The sequence below is a fragment of the Tauraco erythrolophus genome, chromosome 4 (genome assembly GCF_009769465.1).
Source record: "Tauraco erythrolophus isolate bTauEry1 chromosome 4, bTauEry1.pri, whole genome shotgun sequence".
Classification (NCBI taxonomy): Eukaryota; Metazoa; Chordata; class Aves; order Musophagiformes; family Musophagidae; genus Tauraco; species Tauraco erythrolophus.
Genome location: NC_141468.1, coordinates 58229030 through 58249058, shown reverse-complemented (window position 1 = coordinate 58249058; position 20029 = coordinate 58229030). Strand labels below are relative to the sequence as shown.

The 20029-nt window shown below is 53.6% G+C and overlaps 1 protein-coding gene across 2 annotated transcripts; it reads left to right on the top strand.

Moving 5' to 3' along the window:
• The first annotated feature begins 1143 nt into the window (after nt 1-1143).
• On the top strand, nt 1144-16367 carry SEPTIN3 (septin 3). 2 transcript variants are annotated; one of them, XM_086610126.1, is made up of 10 exons: nt 1144-1465; nt 9362-9553; nt 9783-9911; nt 10654-10735; nt 11095-11232; nt 11595-11712; nt 12165-12260; nt 14350-14449; nt 14923-14974; nt 16232-16367. In XM_086610126.1, exons 1-10 carry the CDS (start codon nt 1144-1146, stop codon nt 16365-16367), a joined length of 1365 nt encoding a protein of 454 aa, XP_086466252.1. The 2 variants fall into 2 exon arrangements, with proteins under 2 accessions (XP_086466252.1, XP_009990722.1); XM_009992420.2 differs by lacking the exon at nt 1144-1465 and adding an exon at nt 3127-3136.
• The last annotated feature ends 3662 nt before the right edge of the window (nt 16368-20029 follow it).

The following is a 20029-nucleotide window of genomic DNA, read 5'->3' as shown; positions in this document are numbered from 1 at the left end:
CCTGTGCAGCTAGAGAGACCTCAGGGGAGAGGGAAATAGTCACAGATACTGAATTAAACTGCATAAAGCAGCAGAGAAGATACTTAGTGCTGGAAATACTGCACAGCATCAGGTTGGTCTTTTCCACCTTCTCTGTCTTTTTGCCTTTAAAGAAGCAGAGAAATTACACCACCCTGAGCCCTGCCTTCCCCCAGCACTCCCCATGGCTCACTGCAGGTCCTGGGACAGCGATTCTCCCCCTCCACTCCACAGCCCTGGCCACCCAAAGGCAGGCGAGCATCACCCCTGCCGCAGTGCGGGTGCTGTGGGCGCCTGGCTCTCTTTGCTCCTGTTTGCCCACCAAACCACACGTATCCTCGACCCTCCCCACCAAAACAGCTTTTTCCTTTCCTCCTTGGTTATGGCAGTGCCCTTCAAAGCCTCTGTTACAGTGAGGAAGGCGTAGAGCAGCAAGCAGACTCCTTGTAACGGATGCTGAATTGACCCTGAAAATGCCTCAAAGCTGGCAAAACTAAGAAACAATCAGAATAACGAAGAAGTAAAAGAAAAACAGAATAAGGGAAAGAAGCATCAACCTGGAAAAACACCCAACAAGCAAACACTGAACTTCCTCAATGGGGCACAAATCACTGAAGTGGAATCTGCCATTTCAGGGGGAAAAAGAAATGAAGAGAGGAAGGGAAAACATCTCAAAAATTCAGAGATTTTAAAGTATTTTTTAAATCACACCCGTTGTCCTCAGGAGCAGACAGCACAGGCCTGACCTGGTGGGTCCACACTGCTCCTCCACCTCTCCCGTGAGAGCGGGACATGGGGCTGCCCACGGTGGGGGGCTGCCGGCGGCGTGGGGCTGCTGTGACAGGGGCCAGGAAGGCACCAGGTCATGGGGCAGGAGCGGCCGCGGCACCAGACGTAGGAGGGTGCCGGGCAGGCCACAAGCACCCCATTGTCCTGGCTGGAGGTGGGCCGGCCGCCCTGGCAGTACTGACGCCAGGGGCTCAGGCCTGTGGATGACGGTGGCTCCAGGAAGCGCTGCACCCCAGGACACTGCGACCCTGGCGGCGGGGAAGGCCTGAGCCCCCTGGTCTGGCACCGCCTGCCCGCCGCCCTCACACCTCTGCTTCCCACCTACTGCCGCCCACCATGGAGGAGGACATCGCCCCTCACCGCAGCCGCCTGCCCGCCCCGGGTGGCCGCACTGGCCCCAGCCACAGCCTGGGCCCCACGCCGCGGCACGACGGTCCCCTCGGTGTCCCCACGGAGCGGAGCTGCCTCTCTATCACCCTGCGCCGGGCCGGCGGGGGACCCCCCTGGGAGCGGCTGCGGGGCCCGGCGCCCATCACCCCTGTCCCCCCTCGCCCCCGGCCTGTGGCAGCCGAGGGGCTCCGGCGACACGGTGGCCCTGGCAGAGCAGAGGCTGCCTCAGCAGCGAAGATGGGGGTGCCCTGCTCCCCGCCACGCACCGGTGGGTCTCCGCTGCCGGGCTGGGCTGGGCAGGGACGAGGAAGGGAGGAAGGGAGGGAGGGAGGGAGGGAGGGAGGGAGGGAGGGAGGGAGGGAAGCACCAAGGAGTCCCTCGGTGGTGCCATGGGGCTCGGGGTTGGGCAGGGCCCTTCGGGAGCAGTGGGGTAACGTGGGGGACAACAGGGTCTTCCTCCCCGTGGAGTGATTTCCCATTCGCCCACAGCAGGAGCGTGACAGGGCAAAGGCGGGTGGGAGGTGAGCCCACATGGTGCTGAGCCCGGCACCCAGCAGGGAAACGAGTGGTTGCGGGTGCCATGTCAGGAGCGAGGATGTCTGTCTGTCTGTCTGTCCCAAGACAGCCAGCTTGTCAGACCACTCAGCATAGCCTGGGTAACTTTTCAGCACCAACAGTTATTTTTAAACACTCCTGTAACCAACAGTGGCTGCAGTTTCCTTTTTGCCCAGAGGTGCTGCAAAAAGAGGTGCCCAAAACCCCTGCTGAGTCTGCCAGGCATCCTGCAGCTCGTCCCCCACCCAGGAGGCTGTGCAGTGAAGGAACACATGGGACATCCCCAAAAGAATGTCAGAGGGTCAGAGCAGTCCCGGATGTTTGTGCCCCAGCATGGCGTGGTGGGGCCATGGTGTGTGATGGGGCTGGGGCTCACAACCATAGGAGAAGGAAATGCAGGAGGAGGAAGGGGCATCCCCCTCCAAAGGTGCCAGCAGCCAGGGGCATCTGCACGGCTCTCCAGGCGCAAGCACATCCACCGGACACATGTAGACGGGATCACCAGGCATGGACACCCTGCCAGGGCACATGGGGATGTGACCCGTGCACCCTTACATGGTCTGGGGATGGGACCTCTCCCTGCCCCACACACGTGTGCACACGCATGTGTGTGCACGCGTGCACACACACGTACGTACACACACAAAGAGCAGGGCTGGCGCTCGCTCTGCCTCTGCACCGCGGGCCGACAGCCAGGAATCGCGGTGCCGGAGGAGAAAAGGTTTCTCACGCCTTCACAAGCGGAGCTGAAGGGCAAATCGCTTTTGATGAGCCAAGACGTTCCCAATTTCCTTTCTCCGAGAAAGCAAAAGGAGGCCTTGCAGTCCCCTGAACCTCATAAATACCTAGGGGGAAAGACTGCCCTTTCTCAGCCCCACTGGAGCGAAGCTGTGAAGGGTTAAATATCCCCCTCCCCAAACAAGCAGAGATGCTGAAACCGCTGGGGAACTAGGAGGGAAAGGGGCAAGAAAAGGCCCGTGCAGTGCGGGTGTGCAAAGGGGAACCCCTCCAGGACACGGGGGGCCCATCGGTGGCTGCTCCTCTGTCCCCGCGGCTGTGCCCCCCCGCCAGGTGGAGAGGCTGGCGGGGGCCTGCGATGGAGCCGGGGGAGGGTGCGCGGGGGGAGATTTTGCGGCGATGTTTAATATTCAGGTCACATGACGATGGCAGCAGGATCAGCACCAGCATCCCCGCTCCGCTGAAATAGCCACTGGAGAAGGAGGGCAAGGAGAGGAGGGGAGAAGAGGGCACAGGGAAGAAAGAGGGAGGTAAAAGCGGATCCTTGTAGCCCACCGTGCTGCGCCAGTGTCAGTCTAGAAAAGTGGGGGGGAGAGCCACCCCCTTGGGAGAGGATTCGCAGACAAAGGAAGCTTCATGTTCAAAGGTAGGATGCTCCGGGCTTGGCAGGGCTGGGTGATGCCGGAGGGATGCCGCTGGGGCTTTTCATGGAGGCACCCTCCTCCGCTGAGCCCTCACACTGCCCAGCTCTGGCCATGGGGGAGGAATAACACCGAAGGGCAGCGGGGGAAATCGGTCTTGGCTTTGTCTTTCCTCTTTTTTTTTTCCTTTTGGCGGCAGCAGTCTGGCATGAAGGAGAACAAGCAGGGCTGGTTGCGGGGTTGATAGGGAGTAGCTGGCATCAGGGGCTGCTTTGAAAGAAAGGTAATCCCAGCGGGTCCGGGGCTGGGGAAAGCCCACAAGCTGCTCGGCGACTGGCTTGTCCCTTGCCAGTGACAGGCAGACGTTGTGGGGGCAGCGGGGATGTCCTGTGCTGCTCCCCGGGCATCTGCGCAGGAGACTTGCAGGCGGGCAGGCAGGCAGGGGGACAGGCAGCAGCGGTGGCAAGGATGCCCTCGTCCAGGGCTGCTCAGCGTCCTCTCACCTTGCGATACAGCCGTGCCGCCCAGGCGGCTAGCCGGGGTATGGGGTAAGGACTGCATGGCTGGGAAGCGGCACTGAGGGTATGGCCAGGGCTGAGGCAAGCATCCTACCCTGCGGCAGCTGGACTGGGGACATGCCCAGCCCCTTTACCTCCAGCTTCTGCCTCTCCAGAGAGGCTTCGGCACACGCTGCCCTAGATTTCACTGCAGCTGGTCTCCTGCCCAAGCCCTCTGCAGAGCGCTGAGGGGAAGGAAGGCTGCTGCCGGGAAGGCTGCGACAGCCCAAAGGGCTGGGGTGAGTTTCTCTGCCTCACTGGAAATGGCCAATGATCCTCACGCCAGACAAAAAGATCTAGTAAGTAGAATGGTTCTGTTCTGCACCCTGAGGTCAGGCCGTGCATCCGGCAGGGCTCAGCCTTTGCGCTGCACAGCTGGAAGAAATGCCCTGGGGTCATCACAGAAACTGAGGGGGGAAAGAGATTTTTCCAGCAAAGAGATGCTTAATCCAGCACCTCTGCAGATCTGAAGCAAGGAACAGATCTTAATGCCTGCAAGCCCCAGAGAGGCTGTGCTACTGAAGTAGCCACTTGCTTTCCTTCCTAGCGTCCTGGCATCACCCATCGAGGGCCTGCTCCTGCCAGCTGTCTTCAGGCTCCAAACCCATCCCTCCTCCCCATCCTGCCTTTGCAGGGAGTGGGACTGTGGGTCTGGGGCCATTCGGGTGGAAGGGGCTGGGGTGAGATACACATGTGGATCACTACCTCCGGCTGGAGTGGGACGACCTCGTGCCACACGGGAGGAGAGCCACAGAGAGGCCATCCATGTGTTACGTTGGGGTTAAACAGCCTTTCCTTGCTGGAAGCTGGGTTGTGGTGAGTGACTGTTTGCAGCCCTCCCTCTTCCCACTCAGACAAAGGACAGGAAGGCAGGGGGAGGGGATACAGCTGTATCTGGATTATGGGGACAGAGTAGATGTTAGTCCCCACCACCTGAGCCCCTAAGGGACCTGCAAGGCCACCTCCGTCCCCAGCTAGATGTGAAGGGTGCGCTGCAGTAGCTGTGTCTGCTGCTGGCCACGTACACCGGCCTTCCAGGGAGAGATTTTGGGGTGGATGGTGAGTGTCAGAGGCAGGAGACAGCTGGCACGTCTCCAGGCACCCATTGCCCTTCTGGCCCTGCTTGCCTCAGCCCCAGACACTGAACCTTTCCTTGCTCTGGAGCCAAGTGGAGCATCTCCTCTGAGCCAGAGGTTATCCTCCAGCAACCCAGCCTGGGCCGCCTCCTGCCGGGAACCAGGCAGCAGAGGTGTCACCAGCAACCGCCCTCTTAAATCAGCTTCACTTGGCACACGGAACAAAGCAGCAGTGAAAAGGGTGGCAATGCAAACAGCGGATGCAAGTGGTTAACCTTGGCTAACCCTCTATTCATTACCAGCTGTACTGGCCGTAGTGCCCTAGCATGTATTCATTACAGGGGACAGCTGGAGGGGCTACGGGATGTGCCTCGGATGCATAATGCTACCCTTTGACCAGTCGGTCAGAGTGCTAATGAGACTTCCTAGAAGCAGTAGCATCGCTGCACATAAAACAGAGCCATTCCCAGGAGGCCGGGTAGACACGTTTCATGTCTCAAGGTGCCTCTCATAGCTCTGGCCCCGGTTTTGCACACCCTGACCTCCCCAGCAGGCTATTCCTCACTCGGCTCCCAGGACTCCTCTGTGGGAGTCAAGACATGGAAAATCATGTGCAGAAAGCTTAGCCCTTGGCTACCTCTTTGCAAAATGGGGGCTTCCCTTCCTGAGGCTGTACGGGAAGGTACCCCATACAGAAGAGGAAGGTAAGTGACTGAGAGGAGGTCAGTTGAGACATTGAATGTCCAAAATCAAAACCAGGGTAACATCACTGAGATAAAATCCAGAAAATAAGGACATTTCTGGAGATCTTTTCTCCTGGTCTCAGGACTTTTTATAGATGCTCAGGAACCCGACTCTGAAATATCTGCTCCAGCCACTGCAAGCTCCTGGCTCCAGCAGTGAAGCCTGCAAAGGGGTGGCCACATATTGCGATGGCCACAGCAGAGTTAGCAACATCTGCTGGCTCTGGGCAAAGTGTCCCTCGGTGAGGTTGAGGGATGACCTATAAACCTCTTAGTGAGCCTTGAGACTGGCTGCCAGCAACTTCCCTCCTTCCTCCTCTCTGTGTAAGAACAAAGAGTTGAAGGAATAAAGGAGAGGGCAACAGACTCCCAGAGCACGAGCTACTGTCCGGGCAGCACAGGAATTGCATCCCACGTGGCCCAGATCCTGCACCCATCCCATGCAGCTGCTCAGCTGGGCTTTCTTCCCACCTCGCCCTGTTCGCTGTCCACGTCTGGGCTTTATTTGACCCCATTACTGAAGTAGCCGAGTGCCTCACAGCCCCCTGCCCCATGTCCCTCATCATTCCCTGTCTTTCTCTCTTGTTTCCCACTCTGGGGTAGGTGAGACCCCAGCAGGGCTGTGTGGGGTGTGTGCTGGAGGGTGCTGCAGCAGGATGAGGGGCACAGCACAGCCACCCGACTACAGCAGTGGTGGTGTGGGGCAGCCCAGGAGAGGATGAGCGAGGAGCAAGGTGCAGGAGAGCTGGCTGGCTTGGCCCTCCGTGCTGTGCCAGAGAGATGGGCTTTCCTGGCTGGCAGCAGCTTTGAGAAAGCTGGAAGAAGACAACAGGAGCCCCAAGGGACGCTTCATCAGCAGGAAAGGCACAGACTAGCTGTGACAGGTGTAAGACCGGATTGCGGTGGCGAAGCGCTTGGCTCGGCAGGCTGCCTCCTCCGGCAGCTGCCCAGCAGCATAAGGTGCTCCAAATTGCCAGCCTGGCTCAAGCCAATGGTCTATCTTCTGCTCTGGTCCCCCCAGGGTGCTGCTCGCTGCTTCAGGAGAGGATGGTGATAGCTCAGAGTGCCCTTGCTCAGTGGAGAAGAGCAGGAGGGGGAAGCCATCCTCTGTCAGACCTCTCCTCTGCGGGCAAGGTGGAACGGAGGTGGTATGAAGCCAAGACCTTTTGGATGTTACCCGTAGTGCTGTGCACGGGCGGCTGTGCTGCCATCCTCTTACATGGAGGGAACATCCCTTCTCCCACTTTAACATAACAGACTTCCCAAGTGGTGTAAAAGGAGCTGGGTGGAGGTACCCTTCTCCTTGCCAAGGGTGGTCCTTCGCAAGGTCTACCCCCAGCATACGATAGTGGGATGTTAAAGCTTATATATAAAATGTAAATTTTTCCCTGTGTAGAGCCATCCTTTGTGTCCGCACAGGAGCTTTGATGTGGGAACGCTAGGCAGGGTCGCCAGCCAGCTGTGCAGCCTGTAGCAGCCTAAGCCTGCCCTCAAACAAATTCCCTCTGACCTCTCCCCAGCCCCTGTCTCTGCCTGCCCTGCCTGAGCTGTCACAGGGACCCCAGACTGGTGCTGTCGGTGTCCCCAGACCCGGTGACCTCTGAGTCGTCTTCCTCTCCAAGAGGCATGTGTCACCCACCAAACGGCAGGCTCCTGCCCTGCTGCTCATGTGCTCCTCTGCAGCCAGTGGGTTCTGCTGAGAGGAGCGGAAAACTCCGCTGAAGTGATGGAAAGGGATAATTTAGTGTGAGATACTTGAACTGAAGTGGCACCCAAAACAAGAGGAGTGCTTACCAAGCAAAAATCCATGCTGTCCCTGTCCTGGAAAAATAACCATCTAATGAGACAAAGCATGGGGGAGTCTAGTAATTAGAGTAGGAGAGGCTCTAGTTTGCAGCTGGTTTGTATATGAAAGGTATTCGATTCCCATCCCCTTCATCTTCCTTTCTAGATTCATCCCTCACGCCTCCCTTCCCCACCAATTACAGCTTTTCTTCTGTGCCCTCTCCTCTCCCAACCTCCAGCTTCCTCCCAGCGGGTGGGAGCTGCCCACTAATGAGACAAGTGACAGAGATAAATGGACAAGGCCCACCCCAAGCAGTGTGTGCCATCACCCAAAAAAGAGTCGGGGAGGCCAAAAAGCCCACAGGGCCTTTCCTTTCGCCCATTTGCTTTACATGGAAGAAGGGAGGAGGGGGAGGTGAAGAGGGAAAGGTGCAGATGATTAGGTTATTGATAATGATGATTAATTTCTTGAGCATGACAAAACCCATTGATCTGTGGGCTGGAAGCAAGCACGGAGATCATGGCCATGCTTTTCACCTCCACCACTGCCTTCCTCAGAGGAACTCTGCCTGCGCAGCACAGCCATTAACGCAGCCTCCTCTGGCAAGGGCCAAGCTTGCAAATCCTCATGTTAAATTCTAAACTCTGTTTCGAAGCAGTGACTTGACATATGATAATTTTTGAAAGTCTGTTCCATTGTAAATATCATGCTAAACGTGGAGGGGCAAAACACTGATGGTCCTGATGAAAACTGGGAGACAAAAAGGAGGAGACGCATAGAGAGCTTTGGGCACCCGATCAGGAGCCCAGCCAGCTTCACTGGGTCTGCTCCTTCTGTTTGGAAGTAACCATCAGTACATTCCATGCTCAACAAGCCCCGCTCCTCCACCTCCTCATTTGGAGTGATACACAGAAGAACGTGCTGGTAACTCAAGCAGATGTTCCTCCATGAAGAGCCTTACTGCTAAAATCTTGCCATTCACTCATTGTATTGGGTTTGTGTGGCAGGGTTTCGATAGCAGAGAAAGGGCTACAGGGGTGGGTCCTATAAGAAGATGCTAAAAGCTTCCCTGGCTCCAAGTTGGACCCGCCTTTGGCCAAGGCTGAGCCCACCAGTGACGGTGGTAGTGCCTCTGTGATAACACATTTAAGAAGGGGAAAAAAAAAAAACCTGCTGCAGAATCTGCAGCAGAGAGAGAGGAGTGGGATGTGAGAGAAACAACTATGCAGACATCAAGGTCAGTGAAGATGGAGGAGAAGGAGGAAGTGTGCCAGAGCTGAGATTTCTCTGCAGCCCATGGTGAGATGGCAGGTGGCCCTCCTGCAGCTCACGGAGGTTAATGGTGGAGCAGAGATCCACTCGCAGCCCATAGAGGACCCCACACTGGAGTGGGTGGCTGCACCCTTAGAAGCCATGACTTCATGGGAAAAGCCTGCGCTGCAGCAGTCTGTTCCTGGACAACCACACCCCATGGGAGGGAACCACATTGGAAAAGTTCATGGAGAACTGTCTCCCATGGGAGGAACCCCACACTGGAGCAGGGGAAGAATGTGAGGAAGAGGAAGAGGAAGGAAGAGGAAGGACCAGCAGAAACAATGTGATGAACTGATCACAACACCCATTCCCCGTCCCTCTGCGCCGCCAGAGGGAAGGAGGTAGAGAAATTATGAGCAAAGTTGATCCCAGGAAGAAGGGAGGGGTTTAGTTTTGTCTGGTTTTATTTCTCATTATCCTACTCTGAATTAACTGGTAACAAATTAAATTGATTCTTTTCCCCCAAGTCAAGTCTGTTTTGCCCATGACCCTAATTGGTCAGTGATCCCTCCCTGTTCTTGTCTTGATCCATGAGCCTTTTGTTGTATTTTCTCGTCCCCATCCCACAGGGGCATGGGGAGGAGTGAGCAAGCAGCCGCATGGTCCTTAGTTGCCAGTTGGGCTAAACCACGACAGTCATGCTCAGCAGCCCTTGAAATGGACACTCAGAGTTGCCTTCAGCCCATCTGACAGGGCAGCAGGGAGGTCCTTGTTACACTTCAATGATGATTTTTCTATTTTTCTCCCCATGCAGGGCCAGTGGAGAGCAAAAACGAAGCAGCCATGTCTGAGCTGGTCCCAGAGACACGACAAAAACCAGTTGTACCGATGAAACCCATGGGCATTAATGCCAATTTGCTGGGCTACATTGGTATTGACACCATCATTGAGCAGATGCGCAAGAAAACCATGAAGACAGGTTTCGACTTCAACATCATGGTTGTAGGTAGGCAGGGACCAGCTGAGGTACTGGGAACCACGGCCAGGTGGGAGATTGAGCCCTGCAGGAAGGGCAGGAGGGAGTAAACGGTGCTTGCTCTGAGGGAAACGAGAGCTTCCACAAGGAAAGGGGACACCTATAGCCCCTTCCTCTGCCAGCCTGGCTCTGCCCCCTGGGTCTGCTGTCATTGCTGGGCTGTGGTAGACGTAACGAGCTTCCTCTTTTCAATCCTCAGGTCAGAGTGGACTGGGAAAGTCAACGTTGGTGAATACCCTCTTCAAATCCCAGGTGAGCCGCAAATCTTCTGGCTGGAACCGGGAGGAGAAGATCCCCAAAACAGTGGAGATCAAAGCCATTGGGCATGGTAAGAGTCAGGCTGCTGGGGTGGAGGCAATACCGATGCTTCAGTACAGTCTTGCAGGAGACCCTAGTAGTCTATGCAAACAGTTATTTGGTATTAGGCAGCCCTTTCTGCATGGGAAGCTAAAGGACATGTGCCAGTTTTAGATGGCCTCAGACCCAGCCAAGGCTTCTCTGAAACAGCAATGCCACTGATGCCACAGCCAAAAGCGAGGTGTAGAAAGAGAGTTATAGATATTTCTTCTGCCAAGTCATTAGTCTGCCTGTGTGGATTAAGCCTTGCTGTAAGTCGTTCCCGCCTTCGGACACTTGATGATCTATACAAATTGCATTTGTCAGTCCCATCCCAAGCCTGGTAGAGCACATTCTCCTCGTGGCAAAGCATTGGCACAGCTTCTACAGTGGTGCAGAGTAACAAGCATCATCTCAGATTCAGGATGATGCGTTGGAGGAGAGGATAAGTTGTGTAAGGTAGGTACTATGTCTGGGCCACCGACTGAGCACAAATCCATTTACCTATGGCAGAGTGACATAAAGTGGCTTTGGTGCAGAGGTTACCAAAATTTGGGGTCAGAAATGCAAGTAGGGGTCACAACTCTTGAGGCATGACCCAGCCTGGCCTGGTCATGCTTGCTGGGCAGTGATGAGGGCAGAGTGCTCTTGTTCCCTTGTAGGGCACAGAGACATGTTTCATGATGGAGCAGGTGCCCAGGGAGGCGTATGATTGTTTGCAATTTCTTCCCCAGTCATTGAAGAAGGTGGTGTCAAAATGAAGCTGACAGTGATCGACACGCCAGGATTTGGGGATCAGATCAACAATGAGAACTGGTGAGTATTACATGGTGGAGGTCTTGTGTCCCAGAACAGGCTGCAGTTAAGATGATACATGGAGTGACTCTCATCTACTTGGCCTGGAAAGCACCTGTGAAACTATTGCACTCGGGGTACTCAGTGAACACCACGGGTCTGTGTGCATGCTCGGGGGTGTGCATGCATTACACAGCAAGTGCCTATTTCTGTGTTCAGTCAACAGAAACTCTTAAACATCTCTGCTGATGGTGAGATGCTTGTGGTGGATATTTTTTATGCCTGAGCCTGCTTTGCTGCTGTCAGAGCTGGGAACATTCTAGGCAGGAACATGAGGAGATTTGTACCTGCCTATTCATCTCTCTCTCCCACCTTAACAGCTGGGAGCCTATTGAGAAATACATCAACGAGCAATATGAAAAATTTTTGAAAGAGGAGGTGAATATTGCAAGGAAGAAACGAATTCCAGACACGCGAGTGCATTGCTGCCTCTACTTCATCTCCCCCACGGGCCACTCGTACGTACATGGTCCCTCGTCCTTCCTCAAGCCCTTGGTCCCTTTGTGGCAGGTATATACCCTGCACTACTCCGTCTCTGCCACGGTCCCAGGGGTCTTGCCTGCAGGGCTGGCCACTGTTCAGCTTAACTTCGGGTGCTGTGGGGCTTGAAAGAGTCTAGGATCACAAGGGCAGGAGAAACACCACTGTGTTTTTTGGGAGAGGGCAGGATGAATGGGAGAAAGGAGATTGAGCACAATGGCAGCAAGCGGGGTACGTACAAGGGAGGTTTCATTGATGCCCTGATGCTGGGAGAGTCACCAGGATGAAAGGCGAGGAGGGTAAAGTGACCCTTTCCATGTTGTTCCCTCTTGGGCTGCAGCCTGCGGCCTTTGGACCTGGAGTTCATGAAACATCTCAGCAAGGTAGTGAACATCATCCCAGTTATTGCCAAGGCTGACACCATGACCTTGGAGGAGAAGACCGAATTCAAACAAAGAGTGAGTATCTCCTCTCCTGCATGGGATCCTTCCCTGCCCTGGCTCGGAGGTGGGAGAAATGAGCGGTATCCTTCTTCCTGGGATTGCAGCGCAGTCCCCAGGGCATGCACAGAGTCCAGCACTGAGTTGGTGGGTAAGTCCTGAGACTGTCCTGAAGATGCAGCTGTTTATGGCTGTGAGGGCATCTGTTAGAGGGGGAAGAAAGGTGTGTAGCCCTGTGGCATCTCTTGATATGCTCTGCCACGGGAACTGCAGAGCCAGACGAGTAACAGGGGTTGGGGAAGAAAGTCTCGTCATGGCTGCTGTGTGTCCTGTTGGCTGCACAATTCCCTCAGGACAATCCCTCCAGCCCCTGCCCACTGGAAGGGTTTCCCAGATGTTTGCCTGGCCATCCTACTTGCCTTACCTTCAGGTTTGTGTTGCTTTCTGCTCCAAAATGTCTCTCTACCCAGGTGCGCAAAGAGCTAGAAGTAAATGGGATCGAGTTTTACCCCCAGAAAGAATTCGATGAGGACTTGGAGGATAAAACAGAGAACGACAAAATCAGGGTAGGAAACATTTTATTGTGGGAGGGGAAGGGGGGAGGAGGGGTGGTCATATTTAATGAGTGTAAAACAGATATGTGTCACTAGAACATTTTAAGTGCTTCATGGTCCCTGAACGAAGGATGCAATGGATGTAAGGGATGGTCATTCCTCCTTCCCAGCTTAATTCGTCCCTGTTGTTACTACAGGATGCTGTGAAGGCTGAGTAAGGAGGGACTATGTTTCACCTCCTCTTGCTAAATGCTCTGTTTGGCCACCGTTAAGGACCAAAGGGGCCTGATGTGTGGCTGATGTCCAGCCTCTGTCCCAAACAACTGCCCCATGAGCCCTCTCATCCGCTGACCAAACTTGACTTGAAGAGCAGTCCAGTTCTTTGATCCCCCAGCCCCTGTGAGAAGGCTTGTCCCATGCTTCCCTCCTCAGGGTATTAGAAACTGTCTCTTGATTTCAAGCCTGTGTTTGTTCATGGCCAGGTTGTACCCAGGACTATATCTGTGTTCTTGTGCCAACACTGACTCAAGCAGTTCTCCTACCTAGCAGTCCCCTCCACCACTCAAGGCATTTGTAGAGAACAATATCATCCTTTGCTGACCTTCTGGTCAGCTAAAGGAGACAAGCTCCTTTGGATGAGCTTCCCATTCCTCAGTAGTCCATGCTCTTAGTCACTTTTTTCTGTGCCTGCTCCAGTTTGATTTCATTTTCTAGCACTGGTGCTGGTAACCCATGCTCTCCTGTCTCTTCTGAGATCTGAACTGCTAAGCCCATGGACCACATGTGCTTTTTAAACAATTGCATCAGACTGGTGGCTTGTGGTCATCTTGTGACTGACTAGCACGTGGGGTCCTTCCCCTCCTTCAATTGTTGCTTGTTCACGAGCTCGGGTGTCGTTGCAGAAATCCTTAATGCTATTCCCTAAATACTGCTCTTTGTGTCTCAAACTTACATACATTTGCTCAGATAATAACACAGTCTGCCTTTGTCCTGACCACACCTCTTGGCCTTGTGATGCTAGTGCTTTTAATTATCCCACTCATCATTTTTGTGGCTAGGCCGTTAATGAAAATAGATTGGCCTCCACGTCAGTCCTCAGGAAACGCCAGGAGTCTTGTGTTCCAGCGTGACACTTGCCCTTTCAACTCCCCTAGCTGTCACAGCCCCAACAGAAATTCCCACCTTCCCCAGCTTAATTAATCATTTGGCAACACATCACACATTCTGGGAAAGACTGGACAGGTTTTGCTTCTTCTCCAAACTGCTACTGGGTTCGAGGAGGGCACTACATTTTGTTCTGCACTTCAGCATCATTGCCCTAGGTTTGGACAGTCTCACACATAAGAAATAAACTGCTTTTTAATCTCTATTCCTGTGGTAATTGCAGTCTCTTCCCAGGCCCAGGGACATCTAGAAAGCAAAGTAAGTCTATGAGCATCTGCACAACCTTATGGATAGCAGGGTCTTCTGCCCCCTGTGCTCTGGAAACAGGCATTTTTTCCCTGTGCTTAGCGGTATCTGGGTCCCCAAGAGCCTCACCAACTATCCCACTTCCCAGGAAAGCTGCACCACTACCTCATTTCTGGCCTTCCTCAGTTCAACCATTTCAGCCATTAAACTTGTTGAATGTTCATGTGTCTTGTTGGGGAGGATTATTTTGAGTCTTCTAGTCTTCTTCTGGTGAAGAACTACAAACTTGGTGAGAAAAAAATCACTGCAAACTACCCCTATGAGCAGCTGTGGGCTGACAGACCCTCTCCTGGTTACACAAAGGTACTTCTTCTCTGGTCATCCCCCTCTTCAGAAATGCTGGAGATGGGTGCAGAAAAGTTCTGTCCCCCTCTCTAGAGCCCTTTGCACTGCTGCAGGCTACCTACTAAGCTCAGGGGGTGCAAGGACACCTGTAAAGCAAAGGCCGAAAATGCTAGGGATAGCACTGATGGATGAAGAGTACAGCCAGTGAAGTGTTGCCCTAAGAACCTCTTCTCTTGGAGAAAGCCTTGTGTTTGGTGAGCTGAGAGGACGAAAGGTGGATGCAGAACAGTGATGGTGATGCTCTCTGGAATGGGTTCAGTAGGCCTCTCCATATGTCTCTCCCCAGCAGGAAAGCATGCCCTTCGCAGTAGTGGGCAGCGACAAGGAGTACCAAGTGAATGGCAAAAGAGTCCTGGGCAGGAAAACACCTTGGGGAATCATTGAAGGTAAAAACCCCTTTGCTTCTGGGAGCTTCTGGGAACTCTGCAGGCCTCAGTAATAGACAAGGGTCCAGATAACATGTCCCATGGCTACATTCCATTCCTTTTACATAAACTTTTTTAAAATAAGAAAGAGGAGAACTCTGAAATAGTTCTGTTGGGAGGGAACTGCTGGTCAATGTGGTACCACTACTGCTGACTGGCAGAAGCTGTAGCCATTCCAAACACTATGGTACGTGAAGCTGAGCTCCTGAAGTTGTCTTGTTTCTCAAATGATAATTCACATGTGTCTGCTCAGCACCTCTTAGTGTGTCTCCTCAACGCCTGACAGTGTGGTGTTCAAACAACTGTGTCCTTTCTGAAGTATGCAGGCTCTGCCCACCTGGAACCTGCCTCATGGCAATGACCTTCCCATGCTCTGTAACCACAAAGGGGCTGCTGAAAAAATTAAACATAACAATTGCTTGCTTTCTTTTCAGTGGAAAACCTCACTCACTGTGAATTTGCCCTACTTCGAGATTTTGTCATCAGGTAAGGCCATGGCCATGCAACAGTTTGCTCTTGATGAGCAGAGAGTCTTCCTGAGACCTTCTTAGAGTGAAGTATCCCCTATGGAAAGGAAAATAAAGTACATTTCAGGTAGTGAAAGCTTATGTGGGGTAGGGTTGGATTGAGTTAAGGGGTAGGTACTTTACTGCCTCTCTTAGTGACACGACCACTATGTCAAGTAGGTGCTAGTTTTCATGTATGAGCTGGATGCCTGGAGAAAAGCAGGGTACTACCATCCCCCTTATATCCTATTGGGGACATTAGGTTGCAACAACATCTATTTGTTGCTGACAACAAGACTGGGCTGAAGTCAGGGAGAAAGAGGCCACTACCCCATCCTAGACCATGTGTCCTACCAGGCTGAGGGATATGCTGGAACATATGACCTGGAATTGAAAAGCTCCATATTTCATTCGGCTTTCATTGTCCTGTCTTATTTCTACTTTGTTTCATGAAGTTGTCTCAGCACAAGTGATATCTGCCTCAAATTCTGTAGAAAAGCTGCAGATCCAGGGTCACCTCTGTTCCCTATATATACAATAAGGTTTTAAAACAACACCAAAAATAAGAAAATAAGGGAAACACACTTCAAAGCCAGAGCCCTGTGGCTCATTCTACCTGTGGGTATGGTGGTATTGAGACACTTGGCCAGGTACAATGCCTTGACATCACCCTGCTGCCCTCTTTTTGTTCTGTGATACCTTCTGCAGCAGACGTGCTTTCCCCAGGTCTTCCAGTAAAAACATCCTAATCAAGTGACCATCACAAAGCATACAGCAACCCAAGTCCCCAGGCTTTCTATGGAGGTTAGGGGCTATTGCTCATGGCAGTGTTCAGCAGGTTATGGTCCAAAGTGGACCTGATACACCCTCCTAGTGCTACCTTGTCTGACCACTGCTTCAGATGAGACAAGACCTGTCTGCTTCTGACACACCAGAACGGCCAGTAGCTGTCCCACTGGCAGAGGTGTGAGAGGGACAGGGCACTGGCAAGCATAACCGGAGATTTCAGCCCATAGTCTGCATCCTATGGACGTGTTCTTGGATGTTGATGCTCCAGCTCTCAGTTCTGTATGATGGCAGCCATGCAGAAAGAGGGGTACACTCATTAGCCAGACTGACTGGAGAAATCTTCTATTTATCTTGGGGAATAAAATGATCATCAGAAGATTAATACTGACGCCCTGATATTGGTTATTGTATTCTCTTTCCAACCACATCTTCGTTTTGCTCCCTGCAGGACCCACCTTCAGGACCTAAAAGAAGTGACCCACAACATCCACTATGAGACCTACAGGGCCAAGCGGCTGAATGACAACGGAGGGCTGCCCCCCATGACTGTCGAGACAGAGGAAAACCATGAAAGTAACCTGTGAATGACACCCCACTCCCCCTCCGCTGTCACCTGGTGTCTCTGGATATGACGACCCACCCCCTCTACCCTTGACTCTATGACAGGCCTGTCTCTGAATCATGTGCCGCATCCTCTGCGTGTGTGAGAGGATGCGAATGTGAGTGCGTGCCTGCGTGCGGAGAGGGATGAAAGGTGTTTCCCCCAGCCTTCCCAGAGTGTCCTCATTCTCGGTTTGTTTTTTGCACAGCGGACTGTCTGTCACCTTCCTTTCTCTCATTTCTGTCTCTCAACTGTGTGTCTTGCCTGGGGGAAACAGGGATGGGGAGGAAAGACTTCTGGGGACAGGTGGGCTTTGGAGGTGGGAGATCTGGGGCATGCTGTGGTTCTCTTATCACTTGGAGACATGGCAAGGAGAGACTCCAGGAGAAACGGTTGAGTCGGTGCACGCAGTGTCTTCAATGACAGCAGCAGAGCTTTCTTTTGGGTCCTCGGTGGGTGGGAAGGCAGCTGGCTGGTCTGAGGGCGTGGTGGCCCAGCATTTTATCCCCATTTTTTGCTGTGGCTGCCCAAGGGGAAATGGCAGCTTGGAAGTGGATAGATGGGAGAAGTGACAGACCGATGTGTTTTGTGGTTCAGAGTAAGTGACCGGTGGGAGGAGGTAGAATTAGTTCTTGGGTTGTAGCATCTATTTGAGAAGCACCAAAGTACTTTGGGGAAAACAGCCATATTTTCCAAAAGAAAACCCAGGGGAAAAGATCATGTCTCTGCTGCAGAGGGTACACTTGTCCTGCCCAGTGCTAAGATCGAGAGCCATGCTTGAGTGTCACAGGCTTTTGATCCCATGCAGCGTCCAGCTCAGACCAAGCCACCCTGAAGTCACTCCACCTCACCCACCACTGCAGCAGTCCCTCTAGTCTCTCTCTGCTGCCGCTGAGCAGGCCCTGGCCGAACCTTTCCCCCACAACACTGCCCCACTGCTGTGGGAGCACAGGGAAGACTGTGCCACAGTGGGTCCCTGCTGGGGACTCCCCAGCAACAGCTCCACTTGGCACAGCGCCTTCAGGATCTTGGAGGAGTGCAGGCCAGTGCTCCAGCAGTCTCAGCCTGTGCTGTTCCTCCATGCTCCTACTGCCCTTCCAGCTTTCATGTCCTCCTCTCCTGTGCTTTTGTCCTTATTCCCTTTTAGCCCTCCATAGCTTGCTTGCTTCCTTCCTTTCCCTATCTCATTTTCTCTGCTCTCAACCCTTTCTGTCTCTCCTTCGTTCTTCCAAGTACTTGAATCTGCTTCTTCTCCAGGCCATTTCCTCCCTCTCCCTCTTCCAGCCCTCACATCTCCTTATCAATGTGCTTTCATTGTGTTGGGTTGAAAAGCTGTAGTTTTACCTTCCCTTGGAGTGGACGGGGAGGGAAGTTAAAGACCTTGGAGCAGAAAGAGGCATGGCTTTACTGAAGACCATATGCGCGTGTCTAGCCAGTGTCAGCTATTTTTCTGGATGTCTCTGAGCCAGGCAGAAAGTGTCAGGGCTGGATGGGCAGAAGGGAGGGGGGAAGAAAATCACAGATGTCCTGAGTTTGGCAGTCTCTGCTTGTCACCTAGCATATGACACAGTTGGCAGGGGCTGTCATCTCCAGGAGAACAGCTGGTTGCATTTAAAATGCCTGTGCAGAATGCTATGGCATGGGACAGTAGTGCTGTGAGTCAGGGGAATTGCACTGAGTTTGGGATGGGGGTTGGAAAGGCTGGCATGGGAGGGAGGAAGAGGTCCCAGTGAAGGGATTAGCAGGGCAGAACTCAAGCCAAGCCTGAGGATGGATGACAGAGCTGTATGAGGGCCAGGGCTGGGAATAGGGTGCTCCAAGCCTTACCAAAACCGTCTAAGAGCATTTGTCCATCTTGTGGCTTTCTCTGGTGCTGTCACTACAAAGCAAAGGTCTCTTCACTCTCGCTCCCCCTGTCCGCACAAATCAGCTGTGCTCAGCATCACTAGGATATCAGGGCCGTACCGGTCCTTCGCAGTCCTTTCACCAGCTACGTTCACAGCTCCTGGTGTTCCAGGATGCAGCGTGTGCATATAGCCTTGCACTCGCCTTCCCGCCTGCACCAGGCCTCCTCGGCCCCACAGAGAACAAAAACCTCATCACGGGTGCCAGCAGCCGTACCACAGACCTTGCAGAAACCATCCTGCTACACTGCTACCCATTCCGTCGCCCACACTGGCCGTCCACAGCCCAACATGGGGTCAAAGCCTCCTCCCAACTTGTCTCCACCAGCCACTGAGCCATGGACGTGCCCCTGCATTACTGGCTGCCAGAAGCATCTTCTCAGCCTGCTCCACTGTGGCTGCTCCTGCCTAGCCTCTCCTCTACATAATGTTTTAAGTCCGGTGCAAGAGGAAAGACTCGCCCAGGGCTCCTCGCCCAGGGCTCCTCTTCTTCACTGCACTGAAGCATGAAGCCACGCTCCATTGTCTTTAGCAGGAGCGTGTGAAGGTGTTCCCTGTGCTTGCTTTCTCACACAGCTTTCTTCGGCAGCCATGTGACTGCTCTAGAGGACCTCTTGCCATCGGGCTGCATCACCCTGGGCTGCGGTACGGTCGTTTCTGCGACTTTTGGGCCCAAACAAGGGTTATGGCGGAAAGCCAACGCTGCCTTGCTTAATGAAAGCAAAGCAGGTCCCACGAAGCAGAAGAAAGAGATTTTCCTTTGCCTGTAACATGGACTGCAAGGACAAGGCTGTGTGTTTTACCCTGTATGTTTAGGAATTTTTGTTTGGTTGTAATAAGGTGGTTTTTAAGCTCTGCTCTGTAATTTCCTGTCAGATCATGGACTACTTCTAAGGAATGCATAAAAGCTTGCTGAGAAAAGCAGGCTTAGGTATTCCTCACTGCCATCCGCTCATGCAAATATCCTACCGACATCTGCCTATCTCCCAGAAAGTCTACAAATGGCAAACATCAAAAATTTCCCATGTTGCGCAACAGCAGGAGATACTGTTGGGAGAAAAGTCTCTGCCGACAGATAAACTGGGAAAAGCCTGAACGGATCCCAGCTCCCGTGTGCCACCAGCTGAGTCCTGGGATGACCACAGCACCTCAGATGTTCCCCTCAGAGGTATCACTTGAACAATATCATAGCGGGGTAGAGTCTACATTTTACACCGGAGGCACCCACTCGGTGCGTTCAGAGACTCACAAACTCTTCACCACGTAAGCCACCGACCGGAAAAATTTTGCAACGCGTGGTAAATCCCAAAGGCCTTTTTTTTTATATACTGGACAAATTCCGTTTAGGATAACGACGAACACGGCAGCAGGCACGGTGACGCTGCGAGCGCAGAGGGCAGGAGGAGCGAGCAGCGCTACGTGCAGGCATAAGTATTTGTGGGTAGTTGTGAAAACAAGTCAATTACGGCTCACTGGGATTCGGGAACAGGCGCCTCGCGCTGCCGCCACCCCTCCCACCCAGCAGAGGCCTCGGGAAGCGGCGCGACACCGGACCGGAGCGGGTTTACGGAAACGACCCTTCCTCGGGCCCGGCGGGGCGCGGCCGCAGGCGGCTGCCGCCGCCGCCGCCGCCAGGCGCGGGTAGGAGGGACCAGCCGCGGTCCTCCTCGGCGGCCGCCGAGCCTCGGGCCGGGAGGGGAGGGGAGGGAAGGGAAGGGGGGCCGGGCGGTGCCACGAGCTG

Coding starts and splice junctions, on each gene's coding strand:
- SEPTIN3 (XM_086610126.1), top strand. CDS start 1,144: ATGGAGGAGGACATCGCCCCTCACCGCAGCCGCCTGCCCGCCCCGGGT. Junction 14,450..14,922: donor ACCTTGGGGAATCATTGAAG/GTAAAAACCCCT, acceptor CTTTCTTTTCAG/TGGAAAACCTCACTCACTGT. Junction 14,975..16,231: donor CTTCGAGATTTTGTCATCAG/GTAAGGCCATGG, acceptor TGCTCCCTGCAG/GACCCACCTTCAGGACCTAA.